General features: G+C 43.6%; 2 protein-coding genes across 10 annotated transcripts in view; one reads left to right on the top strand and one right to left on the bottom strand.

Moving 5' to 3' along the window:
- Positions 1–9173, top strand: part of mecom (MDS1 and EVI1 complex locus) — a 100247-nt gene extending 91074 nt beyond the window's left edge. For all 9 annotated transcript variants that reach the window (XM_028962683.1, XM_028962682.1, XM_028962678.1 and 6 more), the window contains 7 exons: positions 2543–2709; positions 2827–2904; positions 3246–3415; positions 4305–4434; positions 6314–6550; positions 6892–7075; positions 7552–9173. In XM_028962683.1, coding sequence (XP_028818516.1) covers positions 2543–2709; positions 2827–2904; positions 3246–3415; positions 4305–4434; positions 6314–6550; positions 6892–7075; positions 7552–7674 — 1089 coding nt within the window. In that variant the 3' untranslated portion in view covers positions 7675–9173. The remainder of the gene's footprint in view (positions 1–2542; positions 2710–2826; positions 2905–3245; positions 3416–4304; positions 4435–6313; positions 6551–6891; positions 7076–7551) is intronic.
- Positions 9174–14366: 5193 nt separating this feature from the next.
- egfem1 (EGF-like and EMI domain containing 1) overlaps positions 14367–20964 on the bottom strand; it is a 46683-nt gene continuing 40085 nt past the window's right edge. The window contains exons 24-29 of the mRNA XM_028962083.1: positions 18190–18318; positions 17897–18025; positions 17596–17724; positions 16306–16434; positions 16105–16233; positions 14367–14773 (exon numbers count right to left, since the gene is read on the bottom strand). Of these exons, the coding sequence (XP_028817916.1) occupies positions 14673–14773; positions 16105–16233; positions 16306–16434; positions 17596–17724; positions 17897–18025; positions 18190–18318 (746 nt within the window). The 3' untranslated portion in view covers positions 14367–14672. The remainder of the gene's footprint in view (positions 14774–16104; positions 16234–16305; positions 16435–17595; positions 17725–17896; positions 18026–18189; positions 18319–20964) is intronic.

The raw sequence follows: 20964 nt of genomic DNA, 5'->3' as shown, positions 1-20964 counted from the left end.
GATGAGGCCTTCCAGAAAGTTCCCCAGTGAATACCCCCACCCGGACTCTCTCTGGCACTCTGGCATTTTCTCTCCAACTATTGTTGGTTTTGATGGCTGCACATGATAGCAACATTCCTTTCTGTGTGTGTGTGAGTGAGTGTGTGTATGTATCAGCTTATTTGGAGAGTGAACAGCACCATAAGTAACAGGCTGCTGATTAGACTTTGTGTGTGAATGTGTTGTGTGACTCTGTGTGTGTGTTTGCGTCACTTGACTGCCTCAGTGAAGGGGTAATAGTCACTGTGGGAGCTCTGGCTCAAGGTAGGGTGTGTGTACATGTCTGTGTGTGTGAGAGAAGCAGACATCTGGTGTACGATAAGATCAGCAGTTGAGAATGCATCAGGCTAATGAAAGCGCTCTCAGCTCCAACAGCATCGCCGATAACTAATCAAGTGGCACCTCCTCAGAGACCTTACAGCAACAAACTGCCCCATTTCAGACAGACAGGGAGATGGAGACGAGCACTGGACCAAGTTCTGCAGAGTTCACTGGTTCAGACGTGATTACCAGGCCAATAGGAGGTCAGAAGTGCTGATTAGCCATAAATGCAGCGGCTGATATTTTTAATGAAACTTCAAAGGCCCTCGTTCTGCTGTTGAAAAGTACAGATCTCTAAACATTAACAGCCGAATAGAAAAGGACAAAGCATCCATAAACAGGACCCATAATGGAGTCTCACATTCTCTTTCAGAGATAATGTCGTAAGACCAAATGAGAACTCTGCATATCATTAGCCTAAAAAGAAAAATGTTAGAGAAAATTGCAGGACCCAGAGTGAGAACGTTTTGGCCAAAGGTCATATGACAGAATGGTAATGACCAAAAGAACACTACTAGAACGCTAATATTTAAACAGTCCTGTTCACATGAATGTAGAGCAGGATAGGACACTGACCTCAGAGGAACAGATGGAAGAAGGCAGAAATGAGACCTGAAGCATTTTCTGAACATTTTTTTCTTCATTTAATGCAAATCATTATTATTATTCAGGGTTTCTATATGTATGTGTGTATATATATATATATATGTGTGTGTGTGTGTGTGTGTGTATATATATATATATGAACTACGTGGTCATATATATATATATATATATATATATATATATATATATATATATATATATATATATGTGCACCTGTGTGTGTGTGTGTGTGTGTGTATAAATATACACACACACACACACACACACATACAGGCACCTGTCACATATATATATATATGGCCATGTAGTTCATATATATTGCTCACTAAGGGTGATGGTTAAAAGCAGTGGACACATTTCACTGTGTCACCATGTGCTGTTCTGCAATGTTTCTCAATGACAGTCACTTCACTTTCATTACAAATTTAATTGTAATTTTACCATTCAGCCATGGATTTATCTGTAGTAGGCCCTGAAAATAACACTACTCATTTTGAATTAATATTTAATATTATCAAATAATTATTCATATGATGACCATGGATTCGCCCATACATTATGCATGAATTGTTAAATGCATAAAATTCTGGATTAAGTTTACGGTGACTGGTGGTAGAAAAGTAGAAGAAAATGTGAAAGATTTTAATTTTGAAACTGTATGAATTCATAAAGAGCGACACATGAGACCCCTGGCTGGAAAATTTTTCTCCCCTCTGCCCATTTCAAACCCCTGTATGTTACACCCCAATACCACTGTTCTTTCTTTCTTTCTTGGCGGGGGAATGTATAAAAAACAGTGATAGAATAGGTAGACAGAGATTTTGTGTGTGTGCACTGTGTCTGCTGCACGTGCAAATCACAATTGATTTGTAACCACAGTGAAATCTGAAATGGTGGTAACACAGAGAATTCAATACACGCAAAATAATGCAAATTTGTGGCCATTGTTATGAAAAGACCTTGGAGTAGGGATAGAACTGACAGGCCCTGTGGTCTTGTGGGACCTTCTCCCACACACACACACACACACACACACACACACACTCACAGCCCCCCTCTCTGTGCACCGATATCATTATGACTCTTGTCTGGGTCTTGATCAGTAATGTCAACATCTTTCATATTGACGAATGTGCTGTCCTCTCACATTCTGCACCGAATACTTTACAGCCCAGTCACCAGCACCAATCACTGCTGCTGCCTGCAGCAACACACACACACAGACACACACAATGCACACTACAGTATACAAACTCACTCATACACACTATAACACAAACATACACACCTCATACACATAATCCGCCTGTACAATGCTGCCATATGCACAACAGACCGCAATGGACAAAATATACCACACACACACACACACACACACACACCCACACACACACAATGAATGATTCTCCATGTGCTGTGACAGGAACATGTTTCTCCACTCTTGGTGTTTGATGAAAGCCTGAGCCCTAATGAAGTGTTCATTAACAGATTGGTACATGTGCTGAATGTGCATATGTGTGTCTGTGCGTGTGTTAATTTTTTGTGAGATGATCAACTCTGGCTCTCCCACTTTCAGATGTCTGCCATTGAGAACATGGCAGAGAAACTGGAATCGTTTTCCTCACTGAAGCCCGATGCTGGGGACATCATGCGTTCCGTTCCGTCTATGTTTGACTTCCGGGCCCCGCCCACAACCCTACCTGAGACCCTGCTCCGCAAAGGGAAAGAGCGCTACACCTGCAGGTGACCCCAGCTGACTCCGCCCTCTCTGTCTGAAGTAGAACGTTATTGATATCAGGTGTTACATATATATTATACCTTCTGAAAAGTTGCATTGTGGGAAATCTTTCTTATCCTTAGATACTGCGGCAAAATCTTCCCTCGATCCGCCAACCTGACTCGGCATCTGAGGACACACACAGGAGAGCAGCCGTACAGGTGTGTGTGTAAGCAGGAGAGTAGGATGTTAGGCTGGCTGTAGGATTTTACGCAGTTGTGTGTGTGTGTGTGTGTGTGTTGGTGTGTAAGTCTGAGCCACATCGTCAGCCAGATGTGAAGTATTAAAAGTGTGTGTGTACATGTGGTATCTGTGATATGACTGTGATTATAACGTGAATGGAAGATGTAATCGTGCTTGTAGATTACACACGCTTGGCAGAGGACCTGGAGTTCTACTCCATCAGCAGAGTCTGTGTGTGTGTGTGTGTGTGTGTGTGTGTGACCACTGCATAACAGTTCGAACTCACCTGTCCACCGTGTCTCCTCTCCTCGGCTCTCAGGTGTAAGTACTGTGATCGGTCCTTCAGCATCTCCTCCAACCTGCAGCGTCACATCAGGAACATCCACAACAAAGAGAAGCCCTTCAAATGCCACCTGTGTGAGCGTTGCTTCGGCCAGCAGACCAACCTGGACCGTCACCTGAAAAAACACGAGAGCGGGAATCTGTCAGGTCAGCGCACTGTACATCACCCCCTAACCACAGTGAAAAGAGAGAAATATGTACAGTGGGACTAGTGAGTTTCCATCACTTCATTGCTAGTGAGCTATATTAACGCTATGGTGATGGCATGGTGGGTTTATGTCGGGGAAACGGAGCTGGTTGAGCCGTCACTCATTACACATTATTCTAAAGGTGAACTGTATACAGTATATACACCATTTATTTCAATTGTGGCATAAAATATATGAAAAATAGATGACTTGTTCATTTCAGGACATGGGCACATGGCAAAGCTAAGCATGGATTAAAATCATGCTTTAAATGATCTAAATAGAGCCGTTTTTAATATAACTACTTATAATAGAAAACCAACTTTAAACTTCACCACAGTAAATGAATGTTTTTGTGCTTTTAAAAATCTTTTGTTTGAAAAAATGTCAATATCTAAATATGTCTACCTTTGTAGATATTTAACACACACACACACACACACACACCAGGGCCGAGTCGGGAAGCGCAGTGTAAATGTTTGGTGTTGCTGTAAGCTGTGAGTGAAGGTTCCTCGGGAAGTCTGGTGTAGTTTGGGGATTGTAAGATAATAATTATGCCACACACGCGTCCACATCTCAGCGCCCTGCGTCGGCTGCGCCCTGCGTCGGCTGCACTGCATGCACGCACCCTCTTGATGGCAGCGTCCGTTTCATCATAGTCAGTCCGATTTCAGACGCAGGGTTTATGTTATCGGTCCCTGTGGGCCAACACGTGGCTGAAATAAAAGAGATTTGAGACAAGGGCTCTGTGATTGAAGATAAAAGTGTGATGAATGAGCACACAGATAGATATATTCATGCACACACGCGCACACACAGAGACATGCTGACAGTGTGTTCCTGCGCAGGCACAGCAATGTCGTCCCCGCAGTCGGAGCTGGACAGCGGCAGCATGATTCTGGACGATAAAGAAGACTCTTATTTCAACGAGATCCGCAACTTCATCAGCAACAGTGGCCAGAGTCACACTGAGGAAGGGTATGTACCATCATCATCCTCTGAGCCCTCTAAACTACTCAGAAACACTTTCTACACACACTCACGATGCAACCAACATCTACACACACCTCAAACACACACCGCACAGGCGGGTTTGTTTTCTATTAATGTTGTATTATAGTGTATTACAATGTATAGATCAAAAATCCCCCAGGAATTCATTGGCTCTGAATGAATGCACGCACACACACACACACACACACACACACCCAGGGTGAGGTTAATGAGCGAGGTATCAGTGTGTGCGCTGGCTGATGTTTGTGTTTAATCACCGCTCTCGGCTGCCTCGGGCACTGACGGCCTGTCTGACAGACCCATGGATTTTACGATGCCTCTGTGTGTGTGTGTGTGTGTTTCCTTCTTGTAACTGCGTGTTATTAATTGACCTGTCGGCCCAGGAGCCTCAGAAGACTGGCCGGCCAATGAGAGGCGTGCACGGCAGACATAATGAGTGTTTGGTGCACATGCTCTTAACTTTCTGGAATGTGTGCATTCTCACACACTATCACAGTCAATTATTAGAGCTTATTATGCAAATAGCTCTAGTGAACTAGTCAGGTTGAGATGGACACACACACACACACATATATTACATCTCGCCATTTTTTTCTAAATAATAAAAGTCGACTTAATGCGGGTGGTAAGTTATGTGGGATCCTATGTGAATTTATATCGTGTGTGTGTGTGTGTGTGTGTGTATGTGCTGCTGTTCCCCCGTCTACTTGACGGCAGCCCACATCTGGACCCAACATGTCCCCCCTCCCAACAGGAAGTCAGTCTCGGACTCCAGGGTCAAAGGTCACACAGTGTTTCCTTTCAGCGGCAACGGCTTCTGACTGCTCCTGATGGATACTTTATCCTCAGCAAATTACCACCTCTCACAGCCTAATTAGCCAATCTGTTTTCTTAATCACACTCTCAATCACAGGGCTGCAATCGCCGTCCCATGATCCTCCTCTCTCCGGCTCCATGCTTCGCCTTCCAGGTCGTTTGAGCGTTGATCGTTCAGAATTTTCCTGGAGTTTGTGTGTTTGTAGATCTGCAGATAGCGGATTGGAGCTGGGAGATCGTTTCTGGCCAAATTATCCTCCTCTTTTCCGCTCCTCTGTGGAGGAGTGTTTTTGCGAATCATTGCAAACTCAGCTTTTCTCCTCCTTAATGTCCACTGCTTCCTGCACTTAGTGCTGCTGTAATCGTGCAGATTATGGGGATGATAGGTTTTGGGGGATTTTTCTGCTCATGCACACCCTCCCTCCCCACATCTCTGCTTCCCCCCGCCGGGCATGGCTGGATTTAGGTCTGTCTGCGAGCAGAAAAAGCATTTCTGAAGGCTGACGACAGACAGGCCGGCCCGTAATTACTGAATCAGGTTTAATGTGGTTCCAGATGACTTCCCCAAACAATGGTTTCCTGAGGAGCTGGGTTTGGATAGCTGGCTTCTCCCCGTCTCTCCCTCGCTGCTTCGGGGTAATGGTCCGGCTGGCAGTGCAGCCCGAGCTCTCTGGTCCAATGAAGCCGTCAGCTAAATATTTGGTGTGCAGGAAGACTGGGAGATAAATAGGAGACAGTAGGGAAAATAAACAGGCCGAGTGCCTTTCGCCAAGGGGTTTAAGTGCCCCTCAGCCTGGACTGCCAACACGATGACAAACGGGACTCTGCCTGTCTCGCTTTCTCTCGGTTTTGCTCCTGCTAAATGAAATAGAGACAGTCAATAGGTGCAAAAATCTACAAGACCGCTTCAGCTTTGAGGTTGTGTGTGTTTGTTCCTCATTTGTGGCCACTTTCATGAAATGTAAATGAATAACTTTTTAAAGTTATTGATTGACAAGTAAAGTCATTTTCCACACATCATTGGCAGGATAAATGGCAGCCATTTTGAAGGGGAGAAATCCCTGAATCCTGGTGAAGAGGCACAGGACCTAGAGGACGAAGAAGACCTCGGGGCGGAGGAAGAGGAAGGGGTCACCAGTGACTCGGCAGGGAAACCCATTGATGATCCTCTCCCTGGCGGCCTGGATGATGAAATCATCAGCGATGACATTAACTTTGATGGACCTCATGACCTGGAGCTTAACTCAAAGCCGTCCCCAAGGAGGTATTACAGCATCATCGCTAATGTGCTTCTGAGTCCTGCTTAGCAAAAAAAACATTAATGACATTTGTTTGGTTTTTTTTACATTTACATTTTGCAGGCGTTGCAAAAATATATTTTGCCATGAATGTATTCAGCAGGGTATTCTGTTACAGTACAAATGAATGAATGAATGAATGCACAATATATTTTTTTTGCTGTAGATGTACTCTGTTCTCTTGTGTTACATCTCAACCCATCTTATTAATTATTACCAGTTTATTTTGGTCATGACCGACCTGGTGGGTATATCATATTTATAAATAAAAGGTTTGCCAGAAATCTGTGTTTTGTGTTAATTGCAGGTTCAAGGATGAGGAAGAGGATGAGGAAGAGCAGAACTTCTCAGCTTTGGACCGCGTGCACCATTTCTCTGATGTTCACAAGAGGGAGGACGGGGATTTTAGTGATGGTGATGTCACTGGTTTCAGCTCCACCCATCTCTCTGAGGCTGTCAAACCGCCCCTTTACAGGAAGTCAAAGTCCCAGGTATCACCATTGCGACTTACGAAATTTAATGCTGAATGATTTAAGAGGAAAATGTTCAGTTTATGAATCATTTTAAATGTAATCAGAGTAATGTAAATGTAATCCCTCAGCTGGTGTATTATTCATATGGAGACTATTTGTGATGTATTAGGGCTGCATAACTCGAATATATTATTTTGTCTGATCATTGAGATCATGGTATTGTTCATTTTGCGTGTTTTGAAAACAGCAGTATGTATATTTATTCAAATCAGTTACGTACATTTCATAGCAAAATACACAAATCCATTAAATTATTCACAAATTTAATCTGGAATTAAATTAAATTCAAATAAAATTCTCATTTAATTAATAGTAATATTGTTCAGTAACAGTCCACAGAAGATAGAAAAACAGTTTGCAGTTTGGTGACTTCTAGGCTGCAGATACCATTGCAGTGCTTGTCTGAAGCTTCTCATCCACTTCTATCTCCACAGGCCTACGCCATGATGCTGTCCCTGGCCAATAAGGAGACCTTGCATACAAGTGGCCACGCCCCCACTGCCATGTGGCACAGTCTGGCCGAATCCAGTGCCATCCAATCCCTCAGCCATGTATGATGCCCCCTGGAGCCCACTAATGTTTGCCGTTTGACCTCTCGCCCTAACCCCACATCTCCCAAGGCATAGCCAACTTGCCCCCAACCCTGGGCCTTCTGCAGACTGCTGAGCAGACATATACACACACACACACACACACACACACACACACACACACACACAGGCACGCGTTTAGAGACATATGTGACTGCAACATTCGATGTGACATATAAAAAATTATTCATGCATTAAATATTTGGTTGATTTGATCACGTGATCTATAGTGACAATGATAGCAATGATGACGTTGTCGATGTTAATAATAATAGTGAGTAATAATATCTGTATTTATTCTGTTGAAGTTGTACGTCCTGCACAGCAGAGGCAAGCTCTTGTTAAGAGAGCTGAACATCACGAGGGTCTTCACTCGTCTACACACACAAACACGCTGAGCGCGAGGGCAAATTTAAATGTATTTTAATGTCATTATTACCCCTTAAAAAACCCACCAGATTTGCTGTTGTTGTGAGGAAGAGGAGACAGGGAAAGTGAAACAGATCTTGTTCATCCTCTTAAAAAACGAAAGTAAAAATATATATGAATAAAAAATTAAAAGAATCAATGCCCAAGTTCGGATTCTCAGTTGTTGTGTGAAGGGCATTTTCCCCGAATGTACCCCTCCGTCTAGTATGTCGATGATACCACTACATACCCCAGCACTAGTCGTTAGTTACCCCACTCTCCTGTTGTCTCATTTCATTCTTAGACAATCATTTTTTCTCTTACTCTTCTGTTACTGGTGGTGGTATTCGTTCCGTATGTCGTGTGTGTTCAGAATGGTATTTATTTGTTGTTTTTCGAGGGGGCGGGTCAACTGTAGTTTGTTTACTGTAGTTTGTTAACTGAATAGCACTGCTCGTACCCCACCCCCCCCAGTCCCGGACTCGGGCGTGTGGGGGTGTGTATAGAACCTGTCCCCGATAGTACGCGACCACTTCCCCTCCTTCCCTCAACTCAAACTGGTTGACGATCTCTAGATAGCAGCTCTTTTTTTGTATGATGTTTTATTCATATGATTGTACAAATGTTTAAAAAAAAAATCTGAAAATAGATGGTTGAAAAAAAGAAAAGAGTCAATCAGCGGGTCTTATTTCCCCCTCATAATCGCATGATTGGTCAGATTAGAGCTGTATCTGCCTTTTTTCTACTGTCGTCTGCAAAGCTTCTTGTGTGATGTTCTCCAGTTCATGTCAATCAGTTTGTGCCAAACTTAGAATAAAGAGCCGACCCAACGCATCTCGTCTTCCCACGTTGGAGGGTCACACCTACTTTTTTTCTGGTTTTATTATTTTATTATTATTATTATTTTGTATTTTGCATTGTTGCTGTTTATAATCCCATTTTTAAAGTAATCTGTAAGTCGAGGTACTTTGTTTTAATGCTTTCTACAATGTAACTGTAATGCATTTCAGTAGATTTTTGGGGGGGATGGGGTGCAACTACGAAAATAAAGGAGTACAGTGTGGACGGAGCTCACGTTCATTCACATTCATTTATTGACTCATTCAGCATTTCCTCGCACTTGCACTTTTTCCCATGAAACCCTTGCAGAGCGACAGTCACACTGTGCCACTCGGCCCATTTAAAGTCCCTCTCACAGGCACACAAATGCCGGGTGACAGTAAGAGTGGCTATAGAGGGGTGCGAGTGAGCGATGAGGGAGGAATGTGCGCCGCACTCGTTTGTTTTGTGCGGGATGAGAGAATGATGGATGAGGAGTGGAGATGCAGTGACCCGGCTCATCACTCAAACCCTCAATAAGACTCACGCCCAGCGGACGTCTCTGTCAGGACCTTCTCCCTCATCCCCCTCTCCGTCGTAGGCGTGCCCTGTCACCATTAGCCCCGGGGTGGGGGTTGACTGGCATGGGATTGGTGTGTGTGTGTGTGTGAAAGTGGGTTCCCACCTGCTCTGCGCTCTTGTTCTTGTCTCTGGGCTTTAATCTCATGACTGGTCGCCGTGGAAATAAACGCTGATTTACTGGACTCTGTGGGGCTCTAAATTGGCTGCGTGGAGCAGCAGACAGCAGCGCTGCACGGAATTCAATCGCGGGAAATCGAATAGAGAGGCGGACAGTGGCAGCGAATTGAGTTGCGGCGCGGTGAATCGAACTGAAACAAAGCGTGCGAAGCGGAGTTGAACTGAAGTGAATTAGGCGGCGCCGGATCGGACCAACATGCCAACGAAAACCGAGGGAATTGAATTGACAAAAGGGTCCTGGTCCTGGGGCCCGAGCTGTGGCTACAGTCGTCAGGGGGCGTTCTGGGACCCCTGTAATGGCAGATGTGCTTTCCCCGCAGTCAGCGCAGGGGCTCAGTGGGCCGACGTACTTTGATGAGGTCAGCAATGGTCAGTCGTTTCTGATGAGGTCACCACAGGTCGTCTGGTGCTGATGAGGTCAGCATGAGTAAGCGTTTCAGCCACAGCAGCAGAACAGAGAATGGCCTGTAACAGGGCATGAGAGAGACGGCACCACTGCAAGAGACGGCACACACTGTGTGTGTGTGTGTGTGTGTGTGTGTGTGTGTGTGTGTGTGCCAAAATGTCAAAACTTGGTAGGCAGAGGAGTTCCGACAATACCGGATTATTCTCTGTAATATTGTCTACATCTGAATAATTCTCACTCAGTCACTCTCATTCACTCTCAGACACTTTCCAACCAGGACACTGGACGCAGGACAGTGACTCACCAGGGCGGGGTGCCAACCCACCTCAGTACACACAAACATACACACACACGCACACCTATGGGCAATTCAGAGTGGTGAAAATACCTAGCGTACGTGCCTTTGGACAGTGGGAGGAAACCGGAGAACCCGGAAGAAATGGTAGAGCATGAAAACGGTGCACACACGAGGTCCAGGCCGGGATTTAACCTTAAATAATTCTAATAAATCAACCATATCGAAAGTCCCACATCTCTCACACATCACGCGGCTCCTTTTAAAAAATATCAATTTACGCATGCATTTTTCTGCACAACTACAATATAAAAAATTATATCCCTGCAATAGCGAGTTCTAGCGCTCAGCCTGGTTCCGGTGTGTCTGCCTCAAAAACCTGCTCCTGTATTTCGTAGCACTGAGAGCCCAGACACTAAAACCAGACTGAATGGTTTTTATGAGATATTTTTACTGCAAGGTCAGAATACACCACCGTTCAAAAGTCACACTTTTGACAGGAAATGAAATGAATTCCAGTGGAATGTTGCGTTCGTTAAAATTCTGTTAAAACGCATTATTAGAAATCCATTTTCAATTATTTTAGTAGTTTAAAAAAAATGTTGCAGTAATTAAAGAATCCTTAAAACTTGCCAAATTCACACCAGCACCGGATCTATTGCATTGTTATTTCATACTTTCTCAAGACTATTTTTTTTTCTGTATTTTTTTTATTCAGGACGTTTCTGAATGACGGTACTGTGTCCCTGCATCAGGTACCCTGTCAGAATGCCCCCAACTCTCTACGTGGCTGTGTGTGTGTGTGTGTGTATGTATGTGTGTGTGTGTCTATCCTCTGTAATGTAATGGGCCATTTGGCACCGGCTCAGAATGCATCAGATCTCATTACTGGGGGCGCTGCCACCCTCATGCCAGAGTGGCACCATGCCCCTCTCTGGGCATACATCACAATCTCACACACACACACACACACACACACACACATCCATCACACTCCAGGGAGCTGGGCATGGCACCGCAGCTGGCACTCTCTCTGATTGGCCTGGCACCCGCTCCTCTTGTAGCGGAGGGTGGGTGAGGGTAAGGGTGCCAGTGTGGGGGCAGCGGGTGGGTTACGGTATCCCCCCTCCGGGGAAGAAGGTGAAAGGTCAGCAGTCTGGAGCTTCGGTTTGAGTATCTGCTGATTCGGGACGTTATTGATGATTAATAACCAAATTCAGAACCAAGACGCCCAAATAAAAATGAGGAAAAGAAGGAAACGCGTATAACGCGACATTCTTAAAGGTTCCTGGCAGACTGAGTTTACGTGTAAAGTTGCTAAACGATCGTCTCACGAAGAGAGCGGCGCCGAGCGCCACCCAGCGGCCGTCTTGCGAACTTGCGGCGGAAATGCCCGATCGAGTTTGGACTTATTATCATAATTATTATTAATATTACGCTTTTATCATTATTATTGCTACTATTCTGGACAGTGAAGAGGTCGTCGATTCCGGGAATACCTGCAGGGAGAATTCTGACTATTGACAGACGACTGTACTGTTATTAATAACATGCATTTAATAAAAATATTAATACACACATTTAAACACAAAGCTGTGTGAAACTAAACCTCTGTTTATCTAAGCTGCGAGCAATTTTGCAACGAAAAAAAAAACCCTCATCAAATCTTAAACCTTTTAATGTAGAATATTCATATTTCCATTCCTGCACAATTTCAGAGTTACTGTTGGAAAAAAAAAACAAAAAAAAACATATATATATATGTGTGTGTGTGTGTGTGTTTTTTTTCCCAACAATATATATATATATATATATATATATATATATATATAGAGAGAGAGAGAGAGAGAGAGAGAGAGAGAGGGGGGCCTATTAATATATTTATAGATGAAAAAGACAAAGAGAAGCGCAAAAAGATCCAAATTATCGAACTAGTTTTTGTACTTCTGCACATTTGGAACCGATAAATGAGATAAAAGTGGAGAGAATAACCGGCAGCAGCGCATCTGCAGTTATTATCGCAGATTCTGCCGCGGAAGGAGGAAATCTGTCCCCAATGTCCCCGGCCTTGCGACACGGTCACCGAGCTGCGCTGCTGCCTCCCTGAAATGCGTGACGCCAGGGACACGTGACCTGTCGGAGGACAGACACTCCCTCTGGGAAACTACATTCATATTCAACACGAACAGCTTTACTTTCTATACTGACACTCGAACAACAAGCTTTGCGGTTTCTTGTTTTTTTTTGCTTATTTCACATCATGGTGAATAAACCAAAAAAAAAAAAAAATCCAGCTGCATTTAAATTTTTATTATGGGCCTGGCAGCCTGAACGTGGTAGGTGAAGTGATTGTGAAACACTGCAGCACAGCACACGGTGAAACAAGGAAACGTGTCCTCTGTATTTAACCATCCCCCTTGGTGAGCAGTGGGCACCATGACAGGCGCCCGGGGAGCAGTGTGTGGGGACGGGGCTTCGCTCAGTGACAACCTTCTGATTACCACCGCTGCCCCTAGGCTGGTATGCTCACATCTATGATGGATGAAAGCATTTTTTGTCCTATATGATTTTTTTTCAGTTTATTCATATTAATGTTAATATTTAAAAACCTTAATTACATGTTATTCAGGAGCCTTTGCTACAGTGAATTTCCATGCCACTGCCCTCTCAGAGACGGATGTCCAATCTGACACCACAGGGTGCACTTTATAAGTGTTACACCCAGATCTCAGTGATTGTCTTGACTGCTGGGACTCCTCATCTTCATGCATTTACTGCTGATTCCAGCCTGATATTCTGCTTGCATGACTTCTGAATGTCTGTCACAGTCTCAGCACTGATCTTATGCTGCTCCTCAGATATTGTTCTCCTCCAAGGAGCGTTGTGTGGCATCACCATCACCTACCAGCACCTCTCCACATTCAAGAACCTCATAGATTTAGTTTCCATTTGACTTCATATACACTGTAGATAGTTAAAAAAAATGAATGGAAGTATAGTCATCGTTTGTGGCTTGCTGATATGGATTATGATGATGTGCTGATCTTTTATAATGTTTTGTGAGACTATAATAACATATTAACCCATGTGTGGTATCTACTGTACATAGTACTTTATTAATAATAAGGCTGTAATTACATGCCTGTCGTATGATGTGCTTTTTCGGGGGGATACCAAGGCAGAGCACATGGTCTAATAAGGAAGTATGGATTTGCATGTAAACTGCATTTGTAAGTGGAAGTATTGATGTGTGTATGTGTGTGTGTGTGTGTGTGGAGCATGACCACCCAGCTCCATGTGGATGGATGGCCTCCGTGCGACTGTTTGACTGAAAACAGGTGTGTGTCGCTCCCAGACGGGGGCCTGGCTGATAAACATTATTGGGGGAACATCTGTAGCCTGTCACAATACAGGCTGGCTGGCCACCGACCCCATCCATCAGTCAGGGGCTCTCCGCTCCACGCGCGGCCCACGTCGCCATCACTCACACTGGGCAGGAGCGCCGGGCAGACAGGGACAAAACATCTCTCTCTCTCTCATATGCACACATACAGGTGAGCTGACCTGCTTTGTGGCAGGTGTGAGCAGGTGACCCTTTCTGCTTGACCCCACCGTGCGTGTGACTAGGTGCTCCGTCCTCCATCACTACTGCTTGACAGACCGTTACAAGCCTGCTGACCCACAAACACACACACACACACACACACACACACACAGTTTACCAGCTTGACTTTGTCCTTTTTCTGATCTGTTCCAGGTCAGGCCCTGCATGAATGACGGCTGCCTGCAATTTCAAGCATCCGGTTCTGCTGCCTGACCTGCTCTATACTGGATTACATCTTAATAAAATAATACAATACTGTTCCTGTTCAGTGTGAATTTTGTAAAACATTGTGAGTGGTTATTTATTAAATAGCACCTTTTACACATAGAAGGGGCCTAAACAGTACAGTAGATTATATTACAGTCCTGAGATGACACACACACAAATATTACATGGAATATCACCTGTAAACACAATCCATGCACTCAACAGACAAACAAAAAAACAGTCTGAATAAGAACAGTTGGTCATTATGCCAGAAATTTCAGACGACGGAGTCTCCTCTGACCTCACCGGCGTCTCAATCTCTGGTGCAGGACCGTGTGTGTGTGTATAATATACAGTCAATTGTCCATGTCAGTGTGCAAATATTATCTGGGTCAGCCGCTTCACAAGGCATCCCAGCATCACACTTCCACACACACACCCTACGCAGCGGTCTTCATCCTGATGCATCATGGGAGCTGGTGCTTGGCAGAGCGATGACTGTGCCTGACACCAGTCCGCCTCTTTAGGGAATGCCGTGCCAGAGCTGAAACAGGGAGTGTGTGTGAACCTGACAGAGAGAGAGAGAGCGAGAGAGAGAGGTTCTGTGCTGGTGTGTTTAAAAAGAAAAGCAAGTTTGAAGGATCAGAGGGAGAGAAGGCGGCAGGAGTAAAAACCCGCTCGACACCCTGGAATGAGAAGCGCATGCTGAGTCTGTGAGACAGGGGGGGGTGGGTGTTGGTGTGCTAGGGAGTGTGTGCTGCTGAATCTGCTGACAGGGAACGTGTTGAGTGTGTGCATGTGTGTGTTACTCCAGATCGGGAACCCTGCTGAGTCCCACTTAAAATGACTGTCAGGACAGAGACACAAGCAGAAGCCAGACACACACACACACACACACACACACACACACATAATACATTGTAACTGTGTAACATGTGTACTATGAACGAGTAACTATCTCTGTGTAACAGTTTTATTACATCTTTACTGTAAGTGCCTCCACTTAAAAAACCACCATGTCCTTCTGTCTTACACACACCACACACACACTCTCTCAGGGCACACACATACACAGCAACTGTCATACACGATCATGCAAACACACTGATGACGCATCATCACTAAACCACTTCCAGCTGTTAAACCTCATGGCAGGGTGGACAGATGCTGGGGAGACAGTTTGAAGTGGTGGCACTCACACGAGGAGAAAGAATAGTGTTGTCAACACAGACATGCCAACTACTGCAGACGTCTGTTTGTGTGTGTATTATATTGCTGTCTTTGTGGGGACAAAATGTCCTCACAAAGGTAGAAGAATATATATATATATATGTGTGTGTGTGTGTGTGTGTGTGTGTGTGTGTGTGTGTATACAGTACAGGCCAAAAATTTGCACACACCTTCTCATTCAATGTGTTTTCTTTATTTTTATGACCATTTACGTTGGTAGATTCTCACTGAAGGCATCAAAACTATGAATGAACACATGTGGAGTTATGTACTCAACAAAAAGTGGAGACCTGACCTCCACAGTCACCGGACCTGAACCCAATCCAGATGGTTTGGGGTGAGCTGGACCAACAAGTGCTAAACACCTCTGGGAACTCCTTCAAGACTGTTGGAGAAGCATTTCAGGTGACGACCTCTTGAAGCTCATCGAGAGAATGGCAAGAGTGTGCAAAGCAGTAATCAGAGCAAAGAAACTAGAATATAAAACATGTTTTCACTTATTTCACCTTTTTTGTTAAGTACATAACTCCACATGTGTTCATTCATAGTTTTGATGCCTTCAGTGAGAATCTTCCAACGTAAATGGTCATGAAAAGAAAGAAAACACTCTGAATGAGAAGGTGTCCAAACTTTTGGCCTGTACAGTATATATGAGTTGTGTATGTTTACCTTCCTCACAGGTGGGCCCAATCCAGGAGGGTGGGCACAGACAGCGGCCACTCCGACTGTCACACTGAGCGCCATGGGCACAGTAACACTGCAGCACACAACCAGGGCCGAACTGGCCGTCTGTACAGTCTAGGGCCATGAGAGAAAAATGTTATACACTGCTGTACTGCTCATCTGTGTGTGTGTGTGTGTGTGTGTTACCTTTCTCACAGCGCACTCCTGCTCTCCCTGGTGGGCAAAGGCACTGGCCAGTAACTGGGTGGCACTCAGATCCCTCTTCACACACACAACTTTCAACACAGTCCTGCCCAAAACCACCCACCTCACAGTCTGTTACATGAAAAATGGAAAACCGTTACATCTTACAATCTCAGGCACAGTTTAGTGTGTCCCCCAGCACCCACACTTCTATTAAGTACAGCCATGGCCAAAAGATTTGAGAAGGGCCAGGACCGTCTCCTAAAGATGATTGAGCTGCAAGATCGAGGTGCCACCAGTGCAGAACTTGCTCAGGGATGGCAGCAGGCAGGTGTGAGAGCATCTGCACCCACAGTGAGGTGAAGACTTCTGGAGGATGGTGTCAAGAAGGGCAGCAAAGAAGCCACTTCTCACCAAGAAAAACATCACGGACAGATATTCTGCAAAAAGTACAGGGATTGGACTGCTGAGGTCTGGGGTGAAGTCATTTTCTGTGATGAATGTTTGGGGCATCTGGAAAAATGATTGTCTGGAGAAGAAAAGGTGACGCTACCATCAGTCCTGTCTCGTGCCAACAGTGAAGCATCCTGAGACCATTCATGTGTGGGGCTGCTTCTCATCTAAGGGAGTAAACTCACTCACAACTTTGAATAAGAACACAGCCATGAACAAAGAACGGTACAAAAGCATCCTCCAACAACAACTTCTCCAAACAGTCCAAGAACAGTTTGGTTTTTGAATGATGCCTTTTCCAGCATGATGGAGCACCGTGTCATTCTCAAAACCTTTGGCCACGACTATACACACACAGCACACTGACACCAACACTCTCTCTGAAGCATCACACCAGCTCAAGATGATTTGCTCTCTTCAGCAGCCACTTTCCAAACTGACGAATCAGCCTCAGACAGACGTCAGTGCAGACAAATCAAGACTTATACTGAAATCCCTCTTGTCCCTGTCTCCTCTCTCTACATGAAAAGTGTGATGCAGGGATGCCACCCCCCAATAAGGACAATGACAGAAAAATGATATTATTACCGCATCATAATATTACCAAATACCACCTAATAAAACTACATAAAGTTGCTATATAACCATTCAATAGTGGTTATAAAATAATTTGTTAAAATAATTTCAATTGCAGAATTATTTCTCCAAAAATTTCAGAATAATTCTTGAACATGATTGAATACATTAAATTAAACTTTAATCTGTTAAAATCCATTATTAAGTTAAAAACTGGATACAGTGTTCACTGATTCTCAGTAAGAGGAAGGTGCAGTAACTCACATTTCTGACAGTCAGGCCCATATAAGCCGGGTGGACACAGGCATTCTCCGGTCACATGATCACACACCTGGCTGTGTTTACACTCGCACTGCTGAGAGCAGTACTGCCCGAATAAGCCAGCCGGGCATTCTGGGTAAAAGAAAGCAGAGCGCGATGTTTCACTTTTCCATTAGAGAACAAGCTGTCAGAGAGAATCCTGCTAATCCTTAATGGTGTGGACACGGGAATGTGTAATGAGACATTACATGGAGACAGAGAACACGGCCGTGTACAAACATGGAGAACGTTAGATTTCACTCACTGTGTTGACAGGCATTGCCATAGTAACCGTCAGAACAATTGCAGGAGCCAGTGAAGGGGTCACAGGTACCATTATTCTGGCACAGACACTCCCATTCACAACCAGTACCGTACCAGCCTGACACACATGCTGTAAAAAACATATATACACAGTTCAAGCAAATTCATAATCAAAGGGTTGCGGGATCAAACCCAAACCGCCAAGGTACCACAACTACAACAACAGTCACTTTCACTTATACCCTCCGAACTATAGTTACCACTGATGGCATTTACGTATTTTAAAATGCTCACCTGTGTCACAACGAGGCCCCGCCCATCCCAGACCACACCTGCAGCGTCCATCTGTTGAGTCACACACACCTCCATTCTGACATCCACATACGCTCCGGCACTGCACTCCATAGCGCCCCCTGGGACACACTTAGGAAACAATGAATCAGGTTGTTACCAAATGCAAAGCATTCAATACTGCAGGACTTGCAGTTCAATTTAGTCTCTTCATGTTTCCTTTTCTCTTTTGCTATTTGGCCTCCCACCTTTGTCACCGTCATTGATAAAATGCAGAAAATCAATTATCAGTAAAGTTGAAATGGATATTGATGCAAACTGATTCATTTATACAAGTATATCTTATTCACTTATTCTATTTATTATATTAGTTTGTTATATTGTTATCTCCTCTATTTTTACACAGTAATGATAAAGCTCCACCAAACCAGGAAAGCAGTGACATGAAAAGAGTGGAAAGAGACATTCATTTCATTTGTACCAAACTCACATTTGTAAATCAGCTGCAAAAGCTAGCAGAGTTTAAGCAAAAGACTACAAAAAAACTAGACGAAGCTACACAACAGCCAGACAGCTGAGCCAGCTGTTTTTCATGGGATGAGTCTATGATGGAGAGATTCTATGGTCTGATTGTCCAAAACGGGCTTGTCAATCTTCAAAGGAAAGCACACAACAATTGCCAGAATGGAGTGGCTCAAGACAAAATGCAGAAAAATGCAGGTTTCAATCCAGCCCATGATCTGTGGCGGGAGCTGTTGAGTACTGTTTGCCAGCAATCGCCATCCAACCTGACGCAGCCTGGACAATTTCACCGGGAATAATGAATGAAAATAGCCGTTTCCAGATGTGCAAGGCTGGTTGAGACTGTGCAGAGTTGCCCCACAGCTGGAAATGCTGCCAACGGTGCTGCAGCTTTTTAATCAACCTGACACTATAAAGAGCCTGGAGCAGAGCTCAGCATATAGCGTACAATATATAGAAGTTAGAAGTCTGTTCTGTGTGTTCTGTAGCTCACGTGAGAAGTTTACACAAATATTGAATTAAAATGTAATATTTTTACAATTTCTCAGTTTTTATGAAACGTTTTCAAATCTTAGATCAGTTACAATATAATTTATTTTATGAGTAAAGATAAAAGAAGGATTTGCATTTTAGTGGGTCAGACATTTACATACACTCTTCCTATTTTGTGTCAGGGACTGAAGAGAGGAAGCACCAATGAAGCAGAATTGAACCCAGTTGCAGTAGTGTGCAAAGGGGAAGCTAAGTATCGCAATTTTTAATCTACGAGCACGGGTCAGGAAATAGTGCAGCGCCCACCGCTGTTGGCGTCTGCACAGGGAAATAAGGGAAGTGGCACTTTGGACATAAAACGGGAGAGTAGGATCAGGCTTCCCATACTCAACAAAAATATATTTCTCAATATATTATGGTACAATATATTTAATGTGTTTTCATATATTGTGAATTGTACATAATAATATATGTTGACATATTCTATAATAATATATTTATATGTAAGCAATATATAAATATATGAAATAAGATATTTGACAATATATGAAAATACAGCAATTATTGATATTTTCATATATTGAATAAGTACATTGTTGTACTATTTAATATATTATTATATATACAGAAAAATGCCCTACATTAAATGAGATTATATATTGAAAAAGGCATTGCAAATATATGGAGAACTTTCTCATATATTGAAACATATTTACCAATAAATTCTAGCATATAGCAATATATGTTTGTTTCGTAAGGGTTTTGTGGGATAGGGTTGGGTTGGTTCAAGATCAGAACTCAATGACTGAGCAAGGATTCCAGGTCGGCGCTGATTAAATAGATCGGGAATCACTGGTCAGTAGTGCTGCACGATTAATCTAATCGCAATCGTAATCGCGATGTCAGTCTGTGCGATTACATGAACGCAAAAAGCTGCGATTTAAATGATTAGTACATGGATTGGATCGGCAACATATCCGATCCATTCTCTCATTCTCTCAAAGTTTGCGAGTCTCACTTCAGTCGGATGTGACGTATTTGGTCACATGACTTTCGATTCGGAGACATATGGTTAGACGCCGCATGACGCGCTGCATCGTACGTCAACGTCGCCGCCATATTGCGATAGGTTCTGCTGTGGCGTAAAGCATATACATGTCTATGGAGAGAAGTGTATAAAAATGCCTCACTCTTGTGCTGCTTGGGGCTGTACAAACCGCTGTATGCTCCAAACCAGGGATTACATTTCATAGGTAAGGCTGGAAAATTGTTTTTAATATATTATAAAATCCCCGTTTTATAAGTCTTAACCTTAGCTAAGATAGGCTAAGCTAGCGAAGCTATGCATTCCTATGTTCAAGTCAGCCTCCGAACAACATTTTGGCTAAACGTAGGCATTAACTATTTAGACTGTTCTTAGCTGTTTAGTTAACTTTTCTCAAACTTTGAAGGTTTCCTAAAGAAATTCACCTCTGTTTACAAATCTTAACCTTAGCTAAGCTAGCAAAGCTATGCATCCCTGTGTTCAAGTCAGCCTCCAAACAACGTTTTGGTTAAATGTAAGAACTATAATACGGGATTTTATAATGGCCAAATATAATCAAAACAGTTGTTTAGCCTTACCAGGGTTTGTCGTTCGACAGTAATGTAAAAGAGTTTTTTGTGATTTATTTAATTTTGTAGAATATTGTATTTTGAAAGCACTGGGCATTTCAGGTTATAAGTAGTTTGTATGTTTATCATATCGCAATCGCATATCGCAAT

This window comes from Denticeps clupeoides, chromosome 19 (assembly GCF_900700375.1).
Source record: "Denticeps clupeoides chromosome 19, fDenClu1.1, whole genome shotgun sequence".
NCBI lineage: Eukaryota > Metazoa > Chordata > Actinopteri > Clupeiformes > Denticipitidae > Denticeps > Denticeps clupeoides.
The sequence above is the reverse complement of the archived record's forward strand: the minus strand, read 5'-3'. Positions and strand labels throughout refer to the sequence as shown.